At 44.5% G+C, this 25943-nt stretch overlaps 1 protein-coding gene across 4 annotated transcripts in view; it reads right to left on the minus strand.

Annotated features, from left to right (window-relative positions):
- Nucleotides 1-8957, minus strand: part of VLDLR (very low density lipoprotein receptor) — a 32201-nt gene extending 23244 nt beyond the window's left edge. For 2 of the 4 annotated variants that reach the window (XM_082618182.1, XM_082618179.1), the window contains exons 1-2: nt 8545-8957; nt 8241-8380 (exon numbers count right to left, since the gene is read on the minus strand). In XM_082618182.1, coding sequence (XP_082474308.1) covers nt 8241-8322 — 82 coding nt within the window. In that variant the 5' untranslated portion in view covers nt 8323-8380; nt 8545-8957. The remainder of the gene's footprint in view (nt 1-8240; nt 8381-8544) is intronic. The other 2 variants (XM_082618181.1, XM_082618180.1) reach the window with 2 other exon arrangements.
- Between the last annotated feature and the right edge of the window lie 16986 nt (nt 8958-25943).

Here is a 25943-nt window from a genome sequence, read left to right on the forward strand (position 1 = left end):
GGGTATTCCGCCTGTTTCCACCAGCGTTTCTTTTCAACATTGGAGTCCTGTGTAAGAATTTGAAAAGGGTTCCATAACTTTAAGAAATCAAATGGTTGGACTAGATCTGAGTTTCCTTTCAGCTCTAATACTTAGGATGAATACCCCTACCCCTTTGGGCCAGGGGGTTGGAAGTCACTTGTACCTAGTCACCTACACGGCTATTTACACTTGTAACGAAAGACTGAATGCCCAGAAGAGTTGAAGATTTCCTCACTAATTCTGCGCTTACACAGTTGATATCAGACTCTGCAAACTTATTTCAAGGCGCCCATGTCCCAGGAGCCTTGCTTACCTAAATAGTTAACGCTGCTACCCAGACATGTTGGCAGTTCACTGGCTCCAAGCCACTCAGGGGTTTTAATGCATTTAGAAGTCAGCCTGCCGTTGTTGTCTAATTGTCCCTGCAAGGGTTAACATGGAAGAACAGTACGTAAGCTTCGGTTAAAAAAAAACCAAAAACTGCATAGATCTTACAGTAAATACCAAGCCTTCCAAGTGGGCTACGAAGTTCCCCGTAGGGCTCCGAGTGGCACCTTTGCAGGAGTGCTCCAGAAGGGATGCCCACAGTAAGGAGACGTTTCTGCGTGTCAGGCTCAGACATGAACTTCAGCCTGCACAGAGGGGCTGCGGCTGCCATGCTGCTGGGACTAGCAAGGCCAAGTGTTCACATCTTTCGCAGCCTTCCCATTTGCTCGAGTGTACGGGTGTTATCATCTCCTGGAATTTTCTTCAGTCCATTTGTTTTGGCACTTCTGGGTCTGCCAAGGGCATTTATTTTTAGTCCAGCTCGTTCCTGCCGCTTGCCACTTGAACGCCAATCTTTCTATTCATAGGCTAAAACTCCTTTTAGGACAAGCAGCTTTTCAAGTCAGCAAAGAAGTTTTGCTACAAGGGAAGAAGGTTAGTAAGAGGAACCGAGGAAGAGGAACTGAGCTGTATTCGGGCCTTACAGACAGCCTCTGAAGCCTTGTGAGAACCAGGCGGGGGCCAACGAAAAACTGGGAAATACGTGGGTTAATCCTTCTGATTCACTCAATCCTACGGTTCAATTGTCAGTTTTCCCATTTACGTTAGAGTGAGATGATCTTGAGAATCATGGATAAATAACTTAATTTTTATTCTTAGCCAAACACTGTTCTAAGACCTCAGTCTCTTAATTGAGTTAATTCTCAATCCTACACAGTCAGGGCTACTGTTCCCCTTTTACATCCCAGGGAACCTGTTCGGGGAAGGGAGGACAGTATTTGCCCAAGATCACCTGGGGCAGAACTAGGATTTGAACTCAGGCAGTCTGGCTCCAGATACCACGTGATTGAGCACGCATACCAACTAGAGCACTTGACTCAGGACCACTTCCTTCCAGAATATTCTGCCGACTTGTGATGTGGGTAGTAGTGTCAGTTTAAATTAATCCAGAATTAGGTACTATCACTTGTCAGGATGTCACTGTCCTAACAGAGCCTTATTGTTGAGATAGAGCCTACCCTCCCGTCCCCATTTTGATTTTTAAAAAACGCTGCCTCAGTATCCCTAGCAGGTCTTTTCCCAGAAGGACTATAATGCTTGGTTTTCTTGCCTAGAAAGAGCTAAGGCCCTCCTGATATATTTGGGAAGTTATTAGTTTTGTGGGTGGTAAAAGTCAGTGGTTCTCAAGATCAAGTTTGTATCAGAAGCCCCTGAAGGACTTATTAAAACCCAATGCTGCCCCCTCACCAGAGATTCTGACTTTGTAGGTCGGGCATGGGGCCCAAGTTTGCATTTCTATTGAGTTCCCGGAGGCTGTTGACCTTGCTGGTCCCTGACCACACTTTGAAACCACTGCGGGAAGGTTAGGAGGCTAAGATTCTACCCGCAATGCGGGTGACTACTTCATTCTCAGGGTTGGACTCTATAGTACTCACCCCATAAGTCGTGTGCATCACTGGATGGACATAGGTGACAACTGCCAATCTAACAACAGAGATTATGACGACAAACTTTGTGCCATTAGGTAAAATCTACTTGGATATCTTTTTTTTTTTTTTTTTTTTTTTTTTTTTTGCGGTACGCGGGCCTCTCACTGTGGTGGCCTCTCCCGTCGCGGAGCACAGGCTCTGGACGTGCAGGCTCAGCGGCCATGGCTCACGGGCCCAGCCGCTCCGCGGCATGTGGGATCCTCCCGGACCGGGGCACGAACCCGTGTCCGCTGCATCGGCAGGCGGACTCTCAACCACTGCGCCACCAGGGAAGCCCTACTTGGATATCTTAATAGGCATACACGGTAAAGAGGTTCTTCTAAAATCTGTCTTCCCATCGCCATGTACCTGATCTTTGACCCACCACTTACTCTAAATCAGTAGTCCAACAGTGAGCCTAGATTCTTCTCCCCTGACATTTTGCCATCAAGTCCTGGGCATGTCCAAGCACTCATCTCTCACTTGATCTAAATTTCTCTCTTGTTCCTCTGCCTCCAGGCTGCCACGTTCTCTATCCACATCAAGACGGTGAATCAGGCAGCCAAGAATGGCCCAGAGTGCCACGGATGGGATCACTTGCAGGCTTCTCACGGGCTCTAGGATTGAGTCTAGTTTCCTACCCATTTCCCCCGGCTTCTCCCTATCGCTTACCACCCATTCAAATGTCATCCTTGAACGAGGCCCTCAGTTGCTTTCTTGACCAATTAGGTGTGGTCTGGCTGCTTTCTCACTGTCTCCTGTGCCTGTCACAGAGCTGTCACGTACTGAGATGTGCTCACCTACGTGTTTCCATCTCTACAAACGGAGATCCCCTATGGCAGGGCCTGGAATGTGTCTTTGTAAGTTGGGACCAGGTGCCTGACGTCTAAAAATTTTTTAGGCACTAGCGAGTATTCCCCAATGCATCCGTTGATTTGTTAGTTCACTAATAAAGTTGGTCTGAACTACAGATTTTTTTCCTAAAGCATCCTTCCCAGGTTTTCTGAACTTGAAACCAAGTATGAGCAGTTGTTTCACTAGTTAGCATACTTTGAAAGACTCTTAGGTTACAAAGGCCACAGTTCTCAGTGCCTAGGAGGGTACTTTCACCTCATCTTCAGAAACTTTATCATTTAAAAACAGAGCACTTTCCTGCACTTATATATCAGAATGAGTGTGTCAGTGTGGGTACGTCAGCCTCGTTTCCACGTGAGGAGAGAGGTTCCAGCACGCAGGGAAAGTTAGCAGTGGCTCACTGGTGACGTTAGAAATTTCAGGGCTTTTACCTCTGACGGATTTTTGGTAACACTGGCAGCCATCCATGGTTGATTGAGTGCTATCACCTTTGTAGGATCATCTGCAGAGATGGACTAATTCCTGGCTTTGTCACATGACAGTCTTAAGTTCTCGGTGATTTTTGAGAAATCTTCATAAGCTGTAACCCACGTGGCGTGTGGGACCTCCAGCAATCTTCAGCTGCTACCTGCCTCTTGTATGATTAAGTCTTGACCACTGGGTCTGCTCGCTCCCATCTAGAGCTTCTGTTCCAGGCTGTCTTTGGATCACTGATTTCCTGGTTTGACTTCCCCACTATACTAAATGCCATGAAGGAAGAGCCCAACTTCTTGGTCACTGTGTCGCCTATGCCTGGTGCTATATGGCATGTGGTGGGCACTCAGTAAATGGAAGTCAAGTGGTTTTGAGCAGAGGTTCAAAGGATGCTGGCATCAAGCTACCACCTACTTAGGGAACCTACAGATCAGTTAGTAGCTCAGACCTTGGAAAGGTATCTTAAGAAAACTAAAGATTACAGGCAATCTACAAAAGAACTTATTTACTCATAGTATCTGGGGGAAGAATTATAACACACGAAGTAACTTGCAAATGTTGTCTATCACCAAGGGTTTTATTGCCTCCCTTGTTTGCCAAATTACAAGCCCCACCCGATAGCCCACCCCTCCCCCTCCCACAACCATGGTCCTGTTTTACAGTTTCTGCCCCCAAAGTTCTCTCTTAAATACAGGGCCATGAATGCCCTGTCCCTGCTCCGCCTACCCATGCAGCATCTTTAAGATACAAAGTGGGCAAAGGATCTCTAAGCAGGTATTAAGCCACTTCTAGCAGAATCGCTGTATTTATTCTCACAGCACCTGGCAGGCATTCTCTTGTTAATTTAGAGCCCCCATATAGCCATCAGGCCCAAACTTTTCTAGGAAACTTCGCATGAAGGGAAACATGTGCTAAATTTAAGGTATCACCTGCCATCTCATTTAGTCCCTGCAGTGCATCTAGTGTATCTAACTAGGCAGTGTTAACAATGTTTAGAATTTTTATTGAAAGCCAAGAGAAAAGCTTAGCAGAGACTCCAATTTGGACTGAAAAAATGCACAGAGGTAACTGTCATTTACAGAGCCAGATTCTCCTAGAGCTAAGTCATTCCTCTGTCTTTAAGTCCTACGAAAAGCTATCAGTCTTCAGGTTTCCTAGCCAACAACTCTTTAGGTGGGCCAAGAAACTGCCCCTGGACCACTTACTTCTGCTCAACAGGTACATCTCATCCATCTCTGCCCAAGGTATTCTTGGACTCTTTCTCTTGAAAGCAGTCTCCGTGCTGTGGCCTAAGCACAGACGGGAACAAATGAAGCAATTTTGAGTCTATCACCTAACCACCTGGAGAGCAGCCGTATTAGCCCACCCTGAGAAATGCTTCTAAGGCAGGAACTTTTATCATAAGCTGCATTATGGACCTTATCATAGTCCTTTGAGGGATTTAATTTTTTATAGACTAGTAATGTGGAGGTGGCTTTCCAAAGAAAGGTCAGTATCCAAAGTAAATTTAATTATGACTTGAAATTGTATAGATGACTGCCAAAATTTGATCACTATTCCCTCTAGAGAGGGACAACTTTATTCACATTCTGTAAGAACTAGAAAATGGTCTAAATAGCTAATATCTATATTTCTATGCGGTGCGCCACGTCTTCTGGTCTCTGGACCAAAACCCGAAGCCATACGGCTGGGGGCTATCTGTTCCCTTGATCTTATGGTTGTGCTCTCCTCTAGGAGTTCTTGCTAAGTCTGATCAGTTTGATATTCCTCCTGGAACAGAAGGGGCTTGTGACTATTTTTCACCTCTTCTAGAATTGTAGCAAAACTACTCAAGTGAGATTGAGTTTATGGGTATCCAGTTTTATAAAAGGCAGAAGCATTTCTTTTTTTTTTTTTTTGCGGTTCGCGGGCCTCTCACTGCTGTGGCCTCTCCTGTTGCACAGCACAGGCTCCAGACGCGCAGGCTCAGTGGCCATGGCTCACGGGCCCAGCCGCTCCGCGGCATGTGGGATCTTCCCGGACCGGGGCACGAACCCGCGTCCCCTGCATCGGCAGGCGGACTCTCAACCACTGCGCCACCAGGGAAGCCCAGAAGCATTTCTTTTGAGCATGGAGGCTGCTATAATTAAAATATACAGTATGGTTATATTGAAGCCCTAACATTTGGCAGCTCTACTGAACTTGGCCTTTATACATGCTTTAGGTATCTAGGGACTCCAAACAATTCGAGCAAAGAACCAAAATGAGCCAGGGCAGGTACATAGCTAAAGGCAGGTACCCCCCTTTAAAGAGGAGCATGCTCACATGCTCATTCTTTGATCTAGATGAGGATTATGATTATTGCCCTATCTCCTCTTGGTGCTATCTGGATAAGTCAGGTTTATTTTCCCCCTGCCCTCCGGTCTCCTATCCCTCCAGGTACTGCCAATTTCACCAACCCACTCCCCACAAGAGGAGAAGTTCCGTTGACTCTTTCGTTGCTGGTTAGCCATATCTGAATAGCTCTCACAAAACCCTGGTTCTTCTAGGCTCTGGCCTTAATGAATATATGGTACCCCAGATCCTAATCTTGACTACCTAGGCTGGAGGAAAATGTCCTAGAACTCCCAGGGATTTTTTTCCATCAGGTATGCTCCATTACTGAATTTTAATTTCTCTTGTTAGCCTGACTTCAGTTCCTTGGCAGTCTTAAAGCACACATGCCCTGTCCTAGAGTATTTCAGACCAGCATCATGTGTGTGTATGGGCAGAGTGTAGAAGACCAGGGCCAGAGAGTCAGTCCCTATGCCTTGGGGCTTTGAACTTCAGACAGGAGCCAGCCTGGGTTAGCTTAGGGTCAATACCTGCCTCAGCCAACCCCAAATTTCCTCCAGCTCAGAAAGGATGTGTCTCCTTTCCTTCGAAGAATTTAAGTCTTACATGGGCTTCTATTTTCCACTGTTCATGGCATGTCACATATTTCACATGTGACCTAGGGGAGCAAAAGGGAGGCTCATCTACCTGATACAAGGTGAACATATGGCTTCAACTAACTCATTTCGACAATTTAGGTGCATTCATAGCGTTCTATAGGATAAAGTTAACCTCCAATGGAAAGTTATTATACATTAAATTAAAAGAATATGAAAAGAACGCAGCAAAAACGAATCTTCTCTCCCACCTTCCTGGACAGTCATCAGTGGTTTCTGGTATATCTTAGTCTTTTGAAATGATATGAAAGGTGTAATGTAAGTCATGGCACTATTCTGAGAAATCGTTTAATAAGTTAGTATTGCTCAACCATTAATGATTAATGTTAAGAGTCTGAAAACGTTTCAGGGTTTTTCCAATCTCTTAGTTTGGTTACACATCAGGGGCCATCTTCACTAGACACTCGCCTTTTTTTCAAGGAGTCCAGGCAGGGGAAAGCAATTGAGAGAATAGTCCATTGGAGACTGTCCGTTTTTCACGTTCCCTTAAAGATAACATTTCTCAGGCTGCTAAATTACGAGCCCGCGGAGCCACGTGACCAACCTAAACGTGATCGGGCTGCCAGCCAATCGCAGAGCGCAGAAAAGCCCGTCCCAGCTTCTCACGCTCTGGACAGTCAGAACCTAAGGGCAGGGGGCATTCGGAGACTCAAACCCCGCCCCCCCCAAGTATTGCTTGAGGGGCTGCTTGACCACACATTAAAGTTCGCTCTCACTTCAGGAGACACGTGACTGCAGGCAAGCGGGTCTCCCAAGCCACCGGGCGACAGGAGCTAGGGACTCTGGAGTGGGTACTTAGGACGGGGGCAGTTTTCCATCCCATTTCCCCAGAGCTGGCGAGCCAGCCCCTTGGTGTCATGTCGAGATCACTTCAGGGACCTGCCAGGATTCTCACCGAATCCTCTTAGAAGGGCTTCTTGTCGCCTGCCTGAGAAAGTTGTGCGGCCCCAAGTGAGAGAGTGGCTGAGGACAGGGCTCCCAGGCCCAGTGCGGCACACCGTGGGGATCCGACAGTAGTCCCCACCGCCCTCCCCAACAAGCCACAGTCACACACACCAGCTCTCCCAGCTCTCGTGCTACTCCCTTTGATCTACTGGTTAGAATGAAGGCTAATTACAGTCACCAGATTAGGACCCAATTCCTCTCGAGGAAATCTCACCGGGGACGAGGCTCAGCAAACTAACCTGATTAAGTCTTCGTTCCACTCCCCTCCCCCGTTCAGCTATCCTGGAGACCCGAGAGGTTTACAAACACTCCCCGGAGAGCGGAGAAACATCTAGAGGTGAGTCCTACTTCAAACCTCACTCTTCCTCTAACCCGCACTACACAGAGACTGCCTGGCGCCTGGGGAGTCGCAGTCCGGGTGCGCAGGCTGCGCACTTCTAGTCTCTCGGCGGAGACTCCCGGCGGCAGCCCACCGAACGTGCGGGTTCCTCAGCGCCGCGGGGAACCCCAGTCCCGGTCGGCACCCGGCGCCCCGCATCGCCGGAGGCGCCCTTCCTCACCCACCACCCGCTCCCACCCTCCGTGAAGTCCGAGGGGCGCTCCGGGGGCTGCCGCGCACGTCCCGGCCCACCCGGCCCTCTGCCTCCTTCCTAACACTCCGCCCGGCAGAAGAGACACAACCATTGTTCAACGGCTCAGAAGCCCATATTCCCCATCCCCGGCCAAGCGGAGTGAAAAACGAGGCAAAGCACAGGTTTTAGGGGAGGGAGTGTAAGGGAATGAAGACTAGTTCGGGCAAGGCTTTAGGACACCCCAAATCTCACTATCCCCCAAGCCTGGCTCCCGGGAGCCGCGGTGCTGACAGCTCAGAGGCGCCACCAGGGTGGGGAGGGAGAGAAGGCGACGAGAGTGGAGAGGAGCCTCCTAGGAGGGGGGTGGGCAAAAGGAGACCCGCGCCTCGGGGCCCCCTGGCGCCCCGGCTGGGTCCGGGCAGGCCGCGGAGGGGCGCGTCCTCACTCACCCGCTCCGGTGGTACTGCTCTCCCGGGGCGCCCAGCACAGCGCGAGCAGCAGCCAGAGCGCCCAGCGCGCGGACGTGCCCATGGTGCCCGTCTGGATGGTGCCGCCGCCGCCGCTCGCTCCGCACAACAAGTTACCAGCCCTTCGGAAAGGAGGAAGGAGGTGGGGGCGGGGAGGGAGGAGGGGGAAGGGGAGGAGGGGAAGGAGTTCGAAGGGGGGGAAAGGGAGCAGGGAAGAAGAGGCGCGCCCCCTCCCCTACAACTTGCACAATCTACCCCCCACCAGCCAACCCACCCACCCACCTACCTCCCCGGGCTGCAGCGGTAGTGCAAGCCGAGCCCGCGGGCAGAAAATAATGCAGGCGCTGCAGAGGAGGGGAGGGAAGAGGAGGGGAGAAAGGGAGAGGGGGTGGGGAGCCGAGAGCGGAGAAGACAGAAGAGAGAGGAGCCGGCCGCGGAGCACCCACCCTGGCGGCCGCTGGAGCGCGGGGTGAGGAGCGAGGAGGGGGCAGGAGGGGGAGTGGTCAGCGGGGGGGCGGGGGGGCGGGCGCGGCGGCGGCTTCAGCCCTCCTTCCCCACCCTCGACGCGCTCCTCTTATAAGCTCGGGGCAGCCAGGTTCCTGCGCCGGGGGTGTGTGAGTGTGCGTGCGAGTATGAGCGTGAGTGGCCGTGGCCGTGGCCGCCGCTGCCACCCGGAGTGCTCCCGGGGCCCAGCTGCTCCGCGCGTCCGCCCGGGGCTCACGGGGGCCCGGGGCGGCCGCTGGTTGGCTCGCGCGCCGCCCTCGCCTCCAATCCCCGGTGCCTGCCCTAATTTCCTGATCCAGGGAACCTGCCGCCGCAGCAGCTGTGCGCTCCCTACAGTCATTACTGTACCTTCCCAGCAGCAGCAGCAGCAGCAGCAGCAGCAGCAGCAGCAGCAGCAGTTAGCACTGATGCAACTACGGAGGCTATTGCCACCGCCTTCCCACTAACGCGGCTTACAGCCCGGAGGGGGGACTTGCAGTTTCCAGGGGCAACAAGCGTCTCTCTACCACCCTCTCCTGCGCCTCAGAGGAGGCTGGTCCTGTGAGGCTGGTAGGTAGCTTCTTCCTTGGGCTTCCTCTCTCCACTTAAAAGTGGTGAAGACGAGTGGGTCTAAACGTTTGGGCTACTTTGCTGTGGGGTTGGGGATGCCTGTCTCAGTCAAACGCTGAGATGCCATTTTTGCTAAGAATTAAGTGTGTCTTTAAGTGAGAGCGTGTGTGTAAGGAGAGTGCGCGCGGTTGTGGTTGGTCCTCTGTAATAGAATGGGACGAAAGTAACCCAGTCTGGGATGAGGAGGAGGGGGATATCGCTAGCGCAGCTCTGCATTCTCTCATCAACGATTATAGTTAATTGCTAATTGCACAAATGATAGTCGGAGGGCCTGTAATTAAAAGCTTAACCTTTTCTTGCTTGGGGGAGGGGAAACCCGGTTTATTCTTCTTGATATAGTTTGCAACATTCAATTACAAGGCTCAAGGAAAGAGAAAAGGAAGCAAAGGCAAGACTCCCGTAAAGGATTGATTCCTGTTTTGTGTCTGGCAAAATCCGGAGCCTGTAATTTGCTTTTGTGTACTTCAGTTTTCTTGCACAATTTCCCCTGGTTGTCCCCATTTAACCAGACTGGGAGGACACGCCGAGCTATTTCACCTTCTTAAATAAAGGGTTTGTATATTTTTAAAAAGTTGTTTCGATCTTGAATGACTCAAGCTCCACCGATTTCAATAGGACCAGCTCTGACGCTATTCTGTTGATGATGTGAAAAGTAGAGGGCTCCTGCCTAGCTGTATTCCTCTTGTCTTGGTGCTCCAGGGCATTTGTCAAGGCTAACCATCAGATGGGATGTTTATTAGGATCTTACTGGATCCAGGAGATGGAGAGGACAGGAAAATTCTAGGTCAGGATACACTTTGGTGGGGTCAGAGGATACCCGGATTGTGAATGGTCTACACGAAGGGGCTTGACTCTGTCAATATGTATTGGTGGAGGCTTGTACTACAGTTCATTTTGAACTCTGTTTTGCTCGCTCTGTGGTTACACGTTTGATACAAACTGCAGCACATGTGTTGTGTGTGAAACTGAGTTGAACTCTGCTTTATGTCATTAGTAGTGAAGATGCGTGCAGGTGTTGCTCACCTAACAGGCATTAAGGGATGGTGGTAAAACAGGTGTGTGGCATTTTCAATATTCTCGGGGTTCTGAAAGAGCACATTAATATAGTCATGTGGTTTGTTTTTAATATTTTACTCAGATAAATATGTATACTACATATATATGGTATATATGGAACACTGATGGTATAATAAGGTTTGCCTTTGACATACACGTTATGCTTTCTGTGTCTCCAAAGGATATAAGTAAACTGTTGGTGCACTTAGCTGCGGCTCTATGTTCAATCCTGTAGCTCTCTTGTTGGATCGAAAGGAAGCATAACTTTTGGCTCCACCTCTCATTGGCTGTGTAACTTGGGAAAATCTCAGTGCCTCTCTGTGCCTGCCTTCTGACCTACACACTGAATACAAAACCAATTCACATAAAGTGCTCTGTGGCCTCAAGGACCAGCTCTCTGCAAAGTGTTGATTATTAGAAGGAAAGGTTGTAAGGAAGAGTGAATTTGATTAATATAGAAAGTAACCGAATAACCAAAATGATAAATTTATCATGAGTGGAGATGGGTGTGGTTGAACTAGGCTCAGAGAGGCTGACACTGCTGCATACAGAGCCTTCAGGTAAATGCATAGGCAACCCCGCTCCCACAATCTACCACGTTCATTAAGTTGTTGAAGCAACACACAGTGAGCATCCCTGGGTAGCAGGCGCTGTGCTAGGCAGTAGGTATACGGAGATGCTTGTCTAAGGAAGCTCAGGATCTGGTGGGGGAGGCAGAGAAGTTGGCGATTGTGGTACCCTATGCACAGCACACTCTTAGGCTTCAAGGTGCTATAAGGTTACAGGCAAAGAGTAGCTAATCTGACTGGGGGACCAGAGAGTCAGAAAACGCTTTCCAGAGCACTTGTTTCTGAGCTGAAGCCATCACTTTTACCAAGCAATTCCAATTCTCTTTACTGCTGGACACATGGTAGGATTGCACTTCCTGGCTCCGTTATAGTTAGGTGGGGCTGAAAGACCAATTTTGGCCAATTATTTGTGAGCAGAAGCTCTAGGGTGTCACTTCTGGACTGGGGCATTTAGTGGGACTTGCTTGAGACCCTCTCTTTTGGTCTGCATGGTGACTAGAAATGCTCAAGAGATGGCTGCTCCATTAGCCTGGTCTGAATGACTAGATTGAGTAGTTCTCTGCTGTCTGTGTGTCTCTGGCAGTGATCATGTAGGGTAGAGGTCAGCAGATGGCCAGTGACCTGTTTCTGTATGACCTATGAAAAAGAGTGGTTTTTTACCTTTTTTAAAGAGTTATACAAAAAAGTGAAGAAGAAGAAAATGCAACAGAAATTATATGTTGCTCACCAAGTGTGTAATGTTTACCATCTGGGTCTTTAGAGAAAAAACTTACCACCTCCTGACATTGAGTGAGAAATAAACCTTTGCTGTCTTTATCTACTGAGCTTTTGTTACCTCAGCATGACCTCTCGTTAGCTTGACTGATACTCTGGGTGAAGGGGGAAGGAAGACCCTGGTGAACAGAGGGAACAAAGGCAAAGAGAACATCAAGTGTTGAAGGAAATGCAGGGGCTTCAGGATGGTTCCATAATGGGGTTCCAATGGCTGACAGCAGGAGGTAAGGGTAAGGAAGAAAGTCAGGGCCTGGATTATAAGGAAATGAAATGCCAACACTTTTTTTTTTTCCATTAAAAAAATTTGTTTTAAATTAAAGTATAGTTGATTTACAATGTTGTGTTAGTTTCAGCTGTATAGCAAAGTGATTCAGTTATACATATACATATATGTGAGAATATGTATATATTCCTTTTCAGATTCTTTTCCATTATAGGTTATTACAAGATATTGCATATAGTTCCCTGTGCTGTATAGTAGGTCCTTGTTGTTCATTTATTTTATATATAGCATTGCATATCTATTAATCCCAGACTCCTAATTTATCTCCCCCGCCTTTCATGCCAACACTTCGGACTTGATCCTGTTGGCCATGGTGAGGACTTGTGATGGATTTCTACCGTGATAGATTGTGATCAGAGGCCTGACATTCAGTGTGTTTTAGAAAGTTCACTCTGACGTGAAGTGGTCTGTAGGGTGACTTCTTTGGGAAGCAGTGTAGGATGAGACTAGAGGAAGAACAGTTAGAGGCCCTGGTAGTGACGGAAGGCACCAAGAAAGGACAGGAAGAAGCTGTTATTTGCAGTCAGAAATATTCATGTAATTCTTTCATGAGATTTTTCTCCCCAGTCCTCTGCATATAGCTTTTAGAACAGTGTTTTCCAACCGTGGTCAATCTGTAAGAATCCCTGGGGACTTCCCTGGTGGCGCAGTGGTTAAGAATCTGCCTGCCAATGCGGGGGACACGGGTTCGAGCCCTGGTCCAGGAAGATCCCACATGCCACGGAGCAACTAAGCCTGTGAGTCACAACTACTGAAGCCCGTGTGCCTGGAGCCCATGCACCGCAACAAGGGAAACCAATGCAATGAGAGGTCCAAGCACCACAACGAAGAGTAGCCCCTGCTTGCCGCAACTAGAGAAAGCCCGCGCCCAGCAACAAAGACCCAATACAGCCAAAAATAAATAAATTTAAAAAAAGAATCCCTGGAAATGTGTGTTAAAAACACAGATTCCCAGGTCCCTCCCTTGGAGATCCTGACTCTGTAGGTCTAGTCCAGCCCAAGAGGCTGGACTTATAACCTTACTCCAGGCGACTTTTAGGATTAGCCATGATTAAGAAACCTTCCTAGAGAATGTCTTCTTCAATGCAGTCTTAACTGCCAAGTAGCTTTACTTCTCTCAAACCTGTATGTATATATTTGTCCAATTTCCCCAGAGAGAGTGGGTTAGGGCCCACAGAGAACGGGAAGGTTAATGTTGGGCATTTGTTTTTCTTCAAGCCCTGGAAACTAATAAATATGGGCAGCAGAAGTCATTTTCAAACCACGTTGCTAGGCTGAAGCACTCATTACTGTGTTTTCTGCTTCATAGCCTTACCATAGGAAGTAAGAAGTGAAATGAACTGTCCCCTTCTGGAGCCTTCTCCTTCTAAAGTATTTTGATGGTACTTTCTCAGGCCTCCACTCCACCATTTTCTAATTGTGTGGCAGCCAGTGAAATAAACGGGATTCACCCCACTCTAGGCTCTACAGGTAGGATCTGATGGTTTAAACCAGTGGCTCACAAACTTTAGCTTCCATGAGAATCACCTGGAGGACTGGTTAAACACGGATTGCTAGGCACCATCCCAGAGTTTCTGGTTCAGCTGGTCTGGGGTGGAGCCAGAGTATTTGCATTTCTAACAAGTTCCCAGGTGATGCTGATGTAACTAGTCAGGGAATGCATTTTGAGAACCATGGCTCTAAATCCATCAGCATAACTTCCCCCCTCAGCCACTGTGATCAATTCAAGGGTCTCAACCAGTCAGCCTGTGGTCTTCTGGCCACACTGATTGGATACTTCAGCCCTAAGCACATTATTCAAGTTGATTCAGTTATAATGAAGTTCAGGATTTTTGCTTGGTTAGAAAGGCGCCCTTTTTTTCTTTCTTTCTTTTTCTTTTATTTCCTTTTCACTGACTTATTTTCTTATTTTAAAATTTTTTCCCAGTGTTGTTATTTTTAATTATTTAATTTAAAATTTTATTTTATATTGGATCATAGTTGATTAGCAATGTTATGTTAGTTTCAGGTGTACAGCAAAGTGATTCAATTACTCATATCTATGTATCTATTCTTTTTCAAATTTGTTTCCCATTTAGGTTATTACAGAATATTGAGCAGAATTCCTCTGCTATACAGTAGGTCCTTGTTGGTTAACTATTTTAAATATAGTAGTGTGTATATGTCAGTCCCAAACTCCTAATCTATTCCTCCCCCTACCCTTCCTCCTGGTAACCATAAGTTCAATCTCTAAATCTGTGAGTCTGTTTCTGTTTTGTAAATAAGTTCATTTGTATCATTTTTTTTAGATTCCTCATATAAGCAATATCATATGATATTTGTCTTTCTATGTCTGACTTACTTCACTTAGTATGGTAATCTCCAAGTCCATCCATGTTGCTGCAAATGGCCTTATTTCATTCTTTTTAATGGCTGAGTAATATTTCATTGTGTGTGTGTGTGTGTGTGTGTGTGTGTATGTATATATGTGTGTGTATGTGTATATATATATATACACATACACACACATATATACATACACACACACACACACACACACATATATATACATGGAATATATATACCACATCTTTATCCATTCCTCTGTCGATGGACATTTAGGTTGCTTCCATGTCTTGGCTATTGTAAACAGCGCTGCAGTGAACATTGGAGTGCATGTATCCTTTTGAACTATGTTTTGCTCTGGATACATGCCCAGGAGTGGGATTGCTGGGTCATATGGTAGTTCTATTTTTAGTTTTTTAAGGAACCTCCATACCATTCTCCATAGTGACTGTACGAATTTACATTCCCATCTACAGTGTAGGAGGGTTCCCTTTTCTCCACACCCTCTCCAGCATTTACTGTTTGTAGATTTTTTGATGACGGCCATTCTGACTTGTGTGAGGTGATACCTCATTGTAGTTTTGATTTGCATTTCTCTGATAATTAGCGATATTGAGCATGTTTTCAGGTGCCTCTTGGCCTTCCGTATGTCTTCTTTGAAGAAATGTCTGTTTAGGTTTTCTGCCTATTTTTTGACTGGGTTGTTTGGTTTTTTTTGATATTGAGTCACATGAGCTGTTTGTAAATTTTGGAGACTAATCCCTTGTCAGTTGTATTGTTTGCAAATATTTTCTTCCATTCTGTGGGTTGTCTTCTCGTTTTGTTTGTGGTTTCCTTTGCTGTGCAAAAGTTTTTGAGCTTAATTAGGTCCCATTTGTTTATTTTTGTTTTTATTTCCATTTCTCTAGGGGACAGATCCAAAAAGATATTGCTGTGATTTAAGTCAACAAAGAGTGTTCTGCCTTTGTTTTTTTCTAAGAGCTTTTATAGTATCTCATCTTACATTTAGCTCCTTAATCTGTTTTGAGTTTATTTTTGTGTATGGTGTTAAAGAATGTTCTAATTTCATTTTTTTACATGTAGCTGTCCAGTTTTCCCAGCACCATTCATTGAAGAGACTGTCTTTCATCCATTATATCGTCTTGCCTCCTTTGTCATAGATTAATTGACCATAGGCACATGAGTTTATTTCTGGGCTTTCTATCCTGTTCCATTTATCTATATTTCTGTTTTTGTGCCAGTACCATACTGTTTTGATGACTGTAGCTTTATAGTATAGTCTGAAGTTGAGTGGGGTGGTTCTGATTCCTCCAGCTCTGTTTTTCTTTCTGAAGATTGCTTTGGCTATTTGGGGTCTTTTGTATCTCCATACAAATTTTAAGATTTTTTGTTCTAGTTTTGTGAAAAATGCCCTTGGTAATTTGATAGGGATTGCGTTGAATCTGTAGATTGCCTTGGGTAGTATAGTCATTTTGACAGTATTGATTCTTCCAGTCCAAGAACATTGTATATCTTTCCATTTGTTTGTGTCAGCTTTGATGTTTTTCATCAGTGTCTTATAGTTTTCAGAGTACAGGTTTTTTTTGTCTCCTTAGGTAGGTTTATTCCTAGGTATTTTATTCTTTTTGATGCGATGGAAAATGGGACTGTTTCTTTAATTTCTCCTTCTGATCTTTCATTGTTAGTGTATAGAAGTGCAACAGATTTCTGAGTATTAATTTGTATCCTGAAACTTTACTGAATTCATTGATGAGCTCTAGTAGTTTTCTGATAGCATCTTCAGGATTTTCTATGTATAGTATCATGTCATCTGCAAACAGTGACAGTTTTACTTCTTTTCCAGTTCGGATTCCTTTATTTCTTTTTCTTCTTTGATTGCCATGGCTAGGACTTCCAAAACGTGTTGAGTAGAAGTGGCAAGAGTGGACATCCTTCTCTTGTTCCTGATCTTAGAGGAAGTGCTTTCAGCCTTTCACCATTGAGAACGATGTTGGCTGTGGGTTTGTCATATATGGCCTTTATTATGTTGAGGTAGGTTCCCTCTATGGCAAGGCACTCTTTTATAAGCAATGTAGTGTATGGACTTAGGCCAGGACTTCTGTAGCCATTGTGTCACTGTGAAGGAAGCCAATCTGAAGACCAGCTGACTCATGGAGAAGAGGAAGCTGAGAGAATCAGGGAAACAGCACCCAAACTGGAGCTGGAGCCTAGGCCTGATTCTCCTGAAAGCTGCCATTTGTAGGACTCTCACTTTTCTTAGCAAATAAATTCCCTTTGTTGCTTAAGCCCAGTTTGGATTGAGTTTTCCATTGTTAACAAGTAATTAGCTGATAGAGGCTAATTGCTTATATGAGGAATCTAAAAAAAATGATACAAATGAACTTCCCTCTTGAGGGAAGTAGCATGTATATGGTAAAGCACTGGGCAAAACTCCACCTGTGGACGTATTTACAGTGGAAGTAACACGCCCACCCCTTCTGGCACGGTTTTGGAACAGGAATGCAGGTATCAGTAAGGACCATCTTAAACAGTTGCTCTCTAGGGCGTCCTGACCAAGTCAACTCCCACCATACCTCAGCCCCGAATCAAACACTCCATGTGGGCTTATTACAAATGAACCTTTACTGAGGGTTACAATCTAATAAGAACACCTTTTTTTGAAATCCCAAGGCCAAAGACTATTTTGCAGATGGCTTTTGAAGAATTTCAGAGAGTAAAAGTGTGGCCAAATGTGGTAAAAATAGAGTTATGGTTAGAGAGAAACTCCATAATGAGTTGAGTATGAGGGGAGACCAGTGATTCTCAGCTGGGAACAGTTTTGCCCCCAGTGAACATTTTAAAGTTGTCATGCCTCAGGGAGAGGTACTACTGTAGTTGTTTAGGGGGTTGAGCCCAGGGCTGCTGTTGCTTATCCTACAGTGCACAGAACAGCCCCCTCAACAAAGAATTATCTGTATCAATGGTGCCACAGTTGAGATATCCTGTGCTAGACTAGGTAAAGTCAGATGATTCTGAAATGTATGAGCTTTTTACCTGGAACAGGGTAGGGGAACATTATTTGGAACTTGGATGGCCCATTAGAAAGATGTTCTCCCTTTGAACAATGAAAGCACAAACTGGGTTTTGTCCAGTCGATGACAGCTGTGAATGCAGTATCAAAGGGCAATGTGTAGATTTACGGACCTGGGAGATGTGAAGCAAACAACAAATAGATTAGATTCAAATTGAGGTACACCAATGTAGGCTATCTACATTCTGGCTGCATTGTGAATTCATAGTGCCCTTTAGTTTGCAAGGGTTTTGTTTTGTTTTTCAAGGCAGGGGTGAAGTGCTTGACCACTTCTACTTTAATTCTGATAGTTAATTCCTCTGATCCTAGTCCCAAATTGGATTGCTTTCATTTGTCATAAGTACAATTTACAAGAGGTTTTAGAATGTAGTGCTTATAGCATTTAAAACACTCTTAAAACTGGAGTGTTTTTGGAAGTAGGGGCTTTGTGGTCCCTACTGTGCTAGCTAAGTATAGATGCTTATTAGAACATAAGAATTTTAATCTGAAAGTTATGAGTAATGCAGTGAGCTATGAAGCATGTACCATTTCACCAGGATAATTCCATTTTCAAACTTTTAGGAGTTTGGTGGAAATGGATAGTTGATGTATCTAATGTTGTTTTACTTGGCTATGTATGTAGTTTAAATTCATATGATATTGCTGCTTGCATTCCTTGAAGGGCTGAGTTTCTAAATGGATATGCTTCTGTCCAACCTGGCTCTTTGAGAAGGCTTTGTCCTAGCATCTCTAAATCGTTTAGAAACACATTTAAGAGGAGCTCAAATGCTAATGACTGCGTCTGGAGTATGGAGGGAAGCCTGCGGTTTCCAGCCTGCTTTTTATGGTTGTTTGAAGGAGGTGCAAGTAATTCTGAACTGTTGAAGGGTAGAGTGGCTTAAGGTGGGAGTAGATACCAGAGGGGTAGCCAAGTACAGTTGGGGAAGTTATTTGTGTATCGTTTTGATCTGTATCCCATAAGCAGTTAGTAAACCATGAAGGTTTTGGATCAAGAAGTGATGAGATCAAATATATGTCTTTTTTTTTTTTACATCTTTATTGGAGTATAATTGCTTTACAATGGTGTGTTAGTTTCTGCTTTATAACAAAGTGAATCAGTTATACATATACATATGTTCCCATATCTCTTCCCTCTTGCATCTCCCTCCCTCCCACCCTCCCTATCCCACCCCTCTAGGTGATCACAAAGCACCGAGCTGATCTCCGAGTGCTATGTGGCTGCTTCCCACTAGCTATCTATTTTACATTTGGTAGTGTATATATGTCCCTGCCACTCTCTCACTTTGTCACAGCTTACCCTTCCCCCTCCCCATATCCTCAAGTCCATTCTCTAGTAGGTCTGTGTCTTTATTCCTGTCTTAACCCTAGGTTCTTCATGACTTTTTTTTTTCTTAAATTCCATATATATGTGTTAGCATACGGTATATGTCTTTCTCTTTCTGACTTACTTCACTCTGTATGACAGACTCTAGGTCCATCCACCTCATTACAAATAACTCAATTTCATTTCTTTTTATGGCTGAGTAATATTCCATTGTATATATGTGCCACATCTTCTTTATCCATTCATCCAATGATGGACACTTAGGTTGTTTCCATCTCCTGACTATTGTAAACAGAGTTGCAATGAACATTTTGGTACATGACTCTTTCTGAATTATGGTTTTCTCAGGGTATATGCCCAGTAGTGGGATTGCTGGGTCATATGGTAGTTCTATTTGTAGTTTTTTAAGGAACCTCCATACTGTTCTCCATAGTGGCTGTACCAATTCACATTCCTACCAGCAGTGCAAGAGGGTTCCCTTTTCTCCACACCCTCTCCAGCATTTATTATTTCTAGATTTTTTGGTGATGGCCATTCTGACCGGTGTGAGATGATATCTCATTGTAGTTTTGATTTGCATTTCTCTAATGATTAATGATGTTGAGCATTCTTTCATGTGTTTGTTGACACTCTGTATATCTTCTTTGGAGAAATGTCTATTTAGGTCTTCTGCCCATTTTTGGATTGGGTTGTTTGTTTTTTTGATATTGAGCTGCATGAACTGCTTGTAAATTTTGGAGATTAATCCTTTGTCAGTTGCTTCATTTGCAAATATTTTCTCCCATTCTGAGGGTTGTCTTTTGGTCTTGTTTATGGTTTCCTTTGCTGTGCAAAAGCTTTTAAGTTTCATTAGGTCCCATTTGTTTATTTTTGTTTTTATTTCCATTTCTCTAGGAGGTGGGTCAAAACGGATCTTGCTGTGATTTATGTCATAGAGTGTTCTACCTATGTTTTTCTCAAAGAGTTTGATAGTTTCTGGCCTTACAATTAGGTCTTTAATCCATTTTGAGCTTATTTTTATGTATGGTGTTAGGGAGTGTTCTAATCTCATACTTTTACATGTCCCTGTCCAGTTTTCCCAGCACCACTTATTGAAGAGGCTGTCCTTTCTCCACTGTACATTCCTGCCTCCTTTATCAAAGATAATGTGACCATATGTGCGTGGGTTTATCTCTGGGCTTTCTATCCTGTTCCATTGATCTATCTTTCTGTTTTTGTGCCAGTGCCGTACTGTCTTGATTATTGTAGCTTTGTAGTAGAGTCTGAAGTCAGGGAGCCTGATTCCTCCAGCTCCGTTTTTCGTTATCAAGATTGCTTTGGCTATTTGGGGTCTTTTGAGTTTCCATACAAATTGTGAAATTTTTTGTTCTAGTTCTGTGAAAAATGCCTTTGGTAGTTTGATAGGGATTGCATTGAATCTGTAGATTGCTTTGGGTAGTAGAGTCATTTTCACAATGTTGATTCTTCCAATCCAAGAACATGGTATATCTCTCCATCTATTTGTATCATCTTTAATTTCTTTCATCAGTGTCTTATAATTTTCTGCATACAGGTCTTTTGTCTCCTTAGGTAGGTGTATTCCTAGATATTTTATTCATTTTGTTGCAGTGGTAAGTGGGAGTGTTTTCTTGATTTCACTTTCAGATTTTTCATCATTAGTGTATAGGAATGCCAGAGATTTCTATGCATTAATTTTGTATCCTGCTACTTTACCAAATTCATTGATTAGCTTAGTAGTTTTCTGGTAGCATCTTTAGGATTCTCTATGTATAGTATCATGTCATCTGCAAACAGTGTCAGCTTTACTTCTTCTTTTCTGATTTGGATTCCTTTTATTTCCTTTTCTTCTCTGATTGCTGTGGCTAAAACTTCCAAAACTATGTTGAATAATAGTGGGTGACAGTGGACAACCTTGTCTTGTTCCTGATCTTAGTGGAAATGTTTTCAGTTTTTCACCATTGAGGACAATATTGGCTGTGGGTTTGTCATATATGGCCTTTATTATGTTGAGGAAAGTTCCCTCTATGCCTACTTTCTGCAGGGTTTTTATCATAAATGGGTGTTGAATTTTGTCGAAAGCTTTCTCTGCATCTATTGAGATGACCATGTGGTTTTTCTCCTTCAATTTGTTAATATGGTGTATCACATTGATTGATTTGCATATATTGAAGAATTCTTGCATTCCTGGAATAAACCCCACTTGATCATGGTGTATGATCCTTTTAATGTGCTCTTGGATTCTGTTTGCTAGTATTTTGTTGAGGATTTTTGCATCTATGTTCATCAGTGATATTGGACTGTAGTTTTCTTTCTTTGTGACATCCTTGTCTGGTTTTGGTATTAGGGTGATGGTGGCCTCATAGAATGAGTTTGGGAGTGTTCCTCCCTCTGCTATATTTTGGAAGAGTTTGAGAAGGATAGGTGTTAGCTCTTCTCTAAATGTTTGATAGAATTCGCCTGTGAAGCCATCTGTCCTGGGCTTTTGTTTGTTGGAAGATTTTTTTTTTTTTTTTTTTTTCCGAACACGGGCCTCTCACTGTTGTGGCCTCTCCCGTTGCGGAGCACAGGCTCCGGATGCGCAGGCTCAGCGGCCATGGCTCACGGGCCCAGCCGCTCCGCGGCATATGGGATCCTCCCAGACCGGGGCACGAACCCGTATCCCCTGCATTGGCAGGCGGACTCTCAACCACTGCGCCACCAGGGAGGCCCTGTTGGAAGATTTTTTAATCACACTTTCAATTTCAGTGCTTGTGATTGGTCTGTTCATATTTTCTATTTCTTCCTGATTCAGTCTTGGCAGGTTGTGCATTTCTAAGAATTCGTCCGTTTCTTCCAGGTTGTCCATTTTATTGGCATAGAGTTGCTTGTAGTAATCTCTCATGATCTTTTGTATTTCTGCAGTGTCAGTTGTTACTTCTCCTTTTTCGTTTCTAATTCTATTGATTTGAGTCTTCTCCCTTTTTTCTTAATGAGTCTGGATAATGGTTTATCAATTTTGTTTAACTTCTCAAAGAACCAGCTTTTAGTTTTATTGATCTTTGCTATCATTTCCTTCATTTCTTTTTCATTTATTTCTGATCTGATCTTTATGATTTCTTTCCTTCTGCTAACTTTGGGGTTTTTTTGTTCTTCTTTCTCTAATTGCTTTAGGTGCAAGGTTAGGTTGTTTATTCGAGATGTTTCCTGTTTCTTAAGGTAGGATTGTATTGCTATAAACTTCCCTCTTAGAACTGCTTTCACTGCATCCCATAGGTTTTGGGTCATCGTGTCTCCATTGTCATTTGTTTCTAGGTATTTTTTGATTTCCTCAGTGATCTCTTGGTTATTAAGTAGTGTGTTGTTTAGCCTCCATGTGTTTGTATTTTTTGCAGATCTTTTCCTGTAATTGATATCTAGTCTCATAGCGTTGTAGTTGGAAAAGATACTTGATGCAATTTTAATTTTCTTAAATTTACCAAGGCTTGATTTGTGACCCAAGATATGATCTATCCTGGAGAATGTTCCATGAGCACTTGAGAAAAATGTGTATTCTGTTGTTTTTGGCTGGAATGTCCTATAAATATCAATTAAGTCCATCTTGTTTAATGTATCATTTAAAGCTTGTGTTTCCTTATTTATTTTCATTTTGGATGATCTGTCCATTGGTGAAAGTGGGGTGTTAAAGTCCCCTACTATGAATGTGTTACTGTTGATTTCCTCTTTTATGGCTGTTAGTATTTGCCTTATATATTGAGGTGCTCCTATGTTGCATGCATAAATATTTACAATTGTTATATCTTCTTCTTGGATTGATCCCTTGATCATTATGTAGTGTCCTTCTTTGTCTCTTCTAACAGTCTTTATTTTAAAGTCTATTTTGTCTGATATGAGAATTGCTACTCCAGCTTTCTTTTGGTTTCCATTTGCATGGAATATCTTTTTCCATCCCCTCACTTTCAGTCTGTATGTGTCTCTAGTTCTGAAGTGGGTCTCTTGTAGACAGCATATATATGGGTCTTGTTTTTATATCCATTCAGCCAGTCTGTGTCTTTTGGCGGGAGCATTTAGTCCATTTACATTTAAAGTAATTATCGATATGTATGTTCCTATTCCCATTTTCTTAATTATTTTGGGTTTGTTATTATAGGTCTTTTTCTTCTTTTGTGTTTCTTGCCTAGAAAAGATCCTTTAGCATTTGTTGTAAAGCTGGTTTGGTGGTGCTGAACTCTCTCAGCTTTTGCTTATCTGTAAAGGTTTTAATTTCTCCATCAAGTCTGAATGAGATCCTTGCTGGGTAGAGTAATGTTGGTTGTAGGTTTTTGTAGGTTTTTGTCCTTCATCACTTTAAATATGTCCTGCCAGTCCCTTCTGGCGTGCAGATTTTCTGCTGAAAGATCAGCTGTTAACCTTATGGGGATTCCCTTGTGTGTTATTTGTTGTTTTTCCCTTGCTGCTTTTAATATGTTTTCTTTGTATTTAATTTTTGACAGTTTGATTAATATGTGTCTTGGTGTATTTCTCCTTGGATTTATCCTGTATGGGACTCTCTGTGCCTCCTGGACTTGACTATTTCCTTTCCCATATTAGGGAAGTTTTCAACTATAATCTCTTCAAGTATTTTCTCAGTCCCTTTCTTTTTCTCTTCTTCTTCTGGAACCCCTATAATTCAAATGTTGGTGTGTTTAATATTGTCCCAGAGGTCTCTGAGACTGTTCTCAGTTCTTTTCATTCTTTTTTCTTTATTCTGCTCTGCAGTAGTTATTTCCACAATTTTATCTTCCAGGTCACTTTTCCGTTCTTTTGCCTCAGTTATTCTGCTATTGATCCCTTCTACAGTATTTTTAATTTCATTTATTGTGTTGTTCATTGTTGTTTGTTTCATCTTTAGTTCTTCTAGGTCCTTGTTAAATGTTTCTTGCATTTATTCTATTTCCAAGATTTTGGATCATCTTTACTGTCATTATTCTGAATTCTTTTTCAGGTAGAGTGCCTGTTTCCTCTTCATTTGTTCGGTCTGGTAGGTTTTTATCTTGCTCCGTCATCTGCTGTATGTTTTTCTGTCTTCTCATTTTGCTTATCTTACTGTGTTTGGGGTCTCCTTTTTGCAGGCTGCAGGTTCGTAGATCCCATTGTTTTTGGTGTCTGTCCCCAGTGGCTAATGTTGGTTCAGTGGGTTGTGTAGGCTTCCTGTGGAGGGGACTAGTGCCTGTGTTCTGGTGGATGAGGCTGGATCTTGTCTTTCTGGTGGGCAGGTCCACGTCTGGTGGTGTGTTTTGGGGTGTCTGTGGACTTATTATGATTTTAGGCAGCCTCTCTGCTAATGGGAGGGGTTGTGTTCTTGTGTTGCTAGTTGTTTGGCATAGGGTGTCCAGCACTGTAGCTTGCTGGTCGTTGAGTGAAGCTGGGTGTTGGTGCTGAGATGGAGATCTCTGGGAGATTTTCACCGTTTGATATTATGTGGAGCTGGGAGGTCTTCTGTGGACCAGTGTCCTGAAGTTGGCTCTCCCACCTCAGAGGCACAGCACTGATTCCTGGCTGCAGCACCAAGAGCCTTTCATCCACACGGCTCAGAATAAAAGGGAGAAAAATTAGAAAGAAAGAATGAGGGTAAAAGAAAATAAAATAAAGTAAGGTAAAATAAAATAAAGTTATTAAAATAAAAAATAATTATTAAAAAAATTTTTTTAAGAAAAAGAAAAAAAAAAAAACCCAAAACGGACGGATAGAACCCTAGGACAAATGGTGAAAGCAAAGCTATACAGACAAAATCTCACACAGAAGCATACACATACACACTCACAAAAAAGAGGAAAAGGGGGGAAAAATAAATCTTGCTCTCAAAGTCCACCTCCTCAATTTGGGATGATTTGTTGTCTATTCAGGTATTCCACACATGCAGGGTACATCAAGTTGATTGTGGAGATTTAATCCACTGCTCCTGAGGCTGCTGGGAGAGATTTCCCTTTCTCTTCTTTGCTCGCGCAGCTCCAGGGGCTCAGCTTTGGATTTGGCCCTGCCTCTGCGTGTAGGTCGCCGGAGGGCGTCTGTTCTTAGCTCAGAGAGGACGGGGTTAAAGGAGCCGCTGATTCAGGGGCTCTGGCTCACTCAGGCCGGGGGGAGGGAGGGGTACAGATGCGGGGCGAGCCTGCAGCAGCAGAGGCCAGTGTGATGTTGCACCACCCTGAGGCGCGTCGTGCATTCTCCCGGGGAAGTTGTCCCTGGATCACGGGACCCTGGCTGTGGCGGGCTGCACAGGCTCCCGGGAGGGGAGGTGTGGATAGTGACCTGTGCTCGCACACAGGCTTCTTGGTGGCGGCAGCAGCAGCCTTAGCGTCTCATGCCCGTCTCTGGGGTCCACGCTGATAGCCGCGGCTCGCGCCCGTCTCTAGAGCTCCTTTACGCAGCGCTCTTAATCCTCTCTCCTCGCACACCAGGAAACAAAGAGGGAAGAAAAAGTCTCTTGCCTCTTCGGCAGGTCCAGACTTTTTCCCGGACTCCCTCCCGGCTAGCTGTGGTGCACTAACCCCCTGCAGGCTGTGTTCATGCCGCCAGTCCTCTCCCTGCGCTCCGACCGAAGCCCCGATATATGTCTTCAGAAATATGATTATTTGAGAAGGTGATTATGGCTGAATAGGATCCAGAGGTCACCCTATGTGGTCCCTGAAAGCCTTTGTGCCTTGAATGCATGCAGGGAGGCAATGTAGGTTAACAATTATGAGAGAAGGTGCTGGAGCCAGTCTTCCTGGGTTCAAAGCTTGGCTCAATCACTTACTGGCTGTGAAATTTTGGGCAAGTTATTTAACCTCTCGGTATGCCTCAGTTTTTTCACCTGAAAAATGGAGATAACAAGTATGCCCACTTCTTATAAGAATTCAGGGCTTCCCTGGTGGCGCAGTGGTTGAGAGTCCGCCTGCCAATGCGGGAGACGCGGGTTCGTGCGCTGGTCCGGGAAGATCCCACATGCCGCGCGGAGCGGCTAGACCCGTGAGCCATGGCCACTGGGCCTGCGCGTCTGGAGCCTGTGCTCCGCAACGGGAGAGGCCGCGACAGTGAGAGGCCCGCGTACCGCAAAAAAAAAAAAAAAAAAAAAAAAATTCAGTGCACTCAAGTTGATACAAGTAAAGCAGTTAGAAATATGCCTGGCATATAATAAATGCTCAGGAATTGTTAGCAACTCTTGTTCATAGTAATG

This window comes from Mesoplodon mirus, assembly GCF_964341445.2.
Source record: "Mesoplodon mirus genome assembly, chromosome: 1".
NCBI classification, from domain to species: Eukaryota; Metazoa; Chordata; class Mammalia; order Artiodactyla; family Ziphiidae; genus Mesoplodon; species Mesoplodon mirus.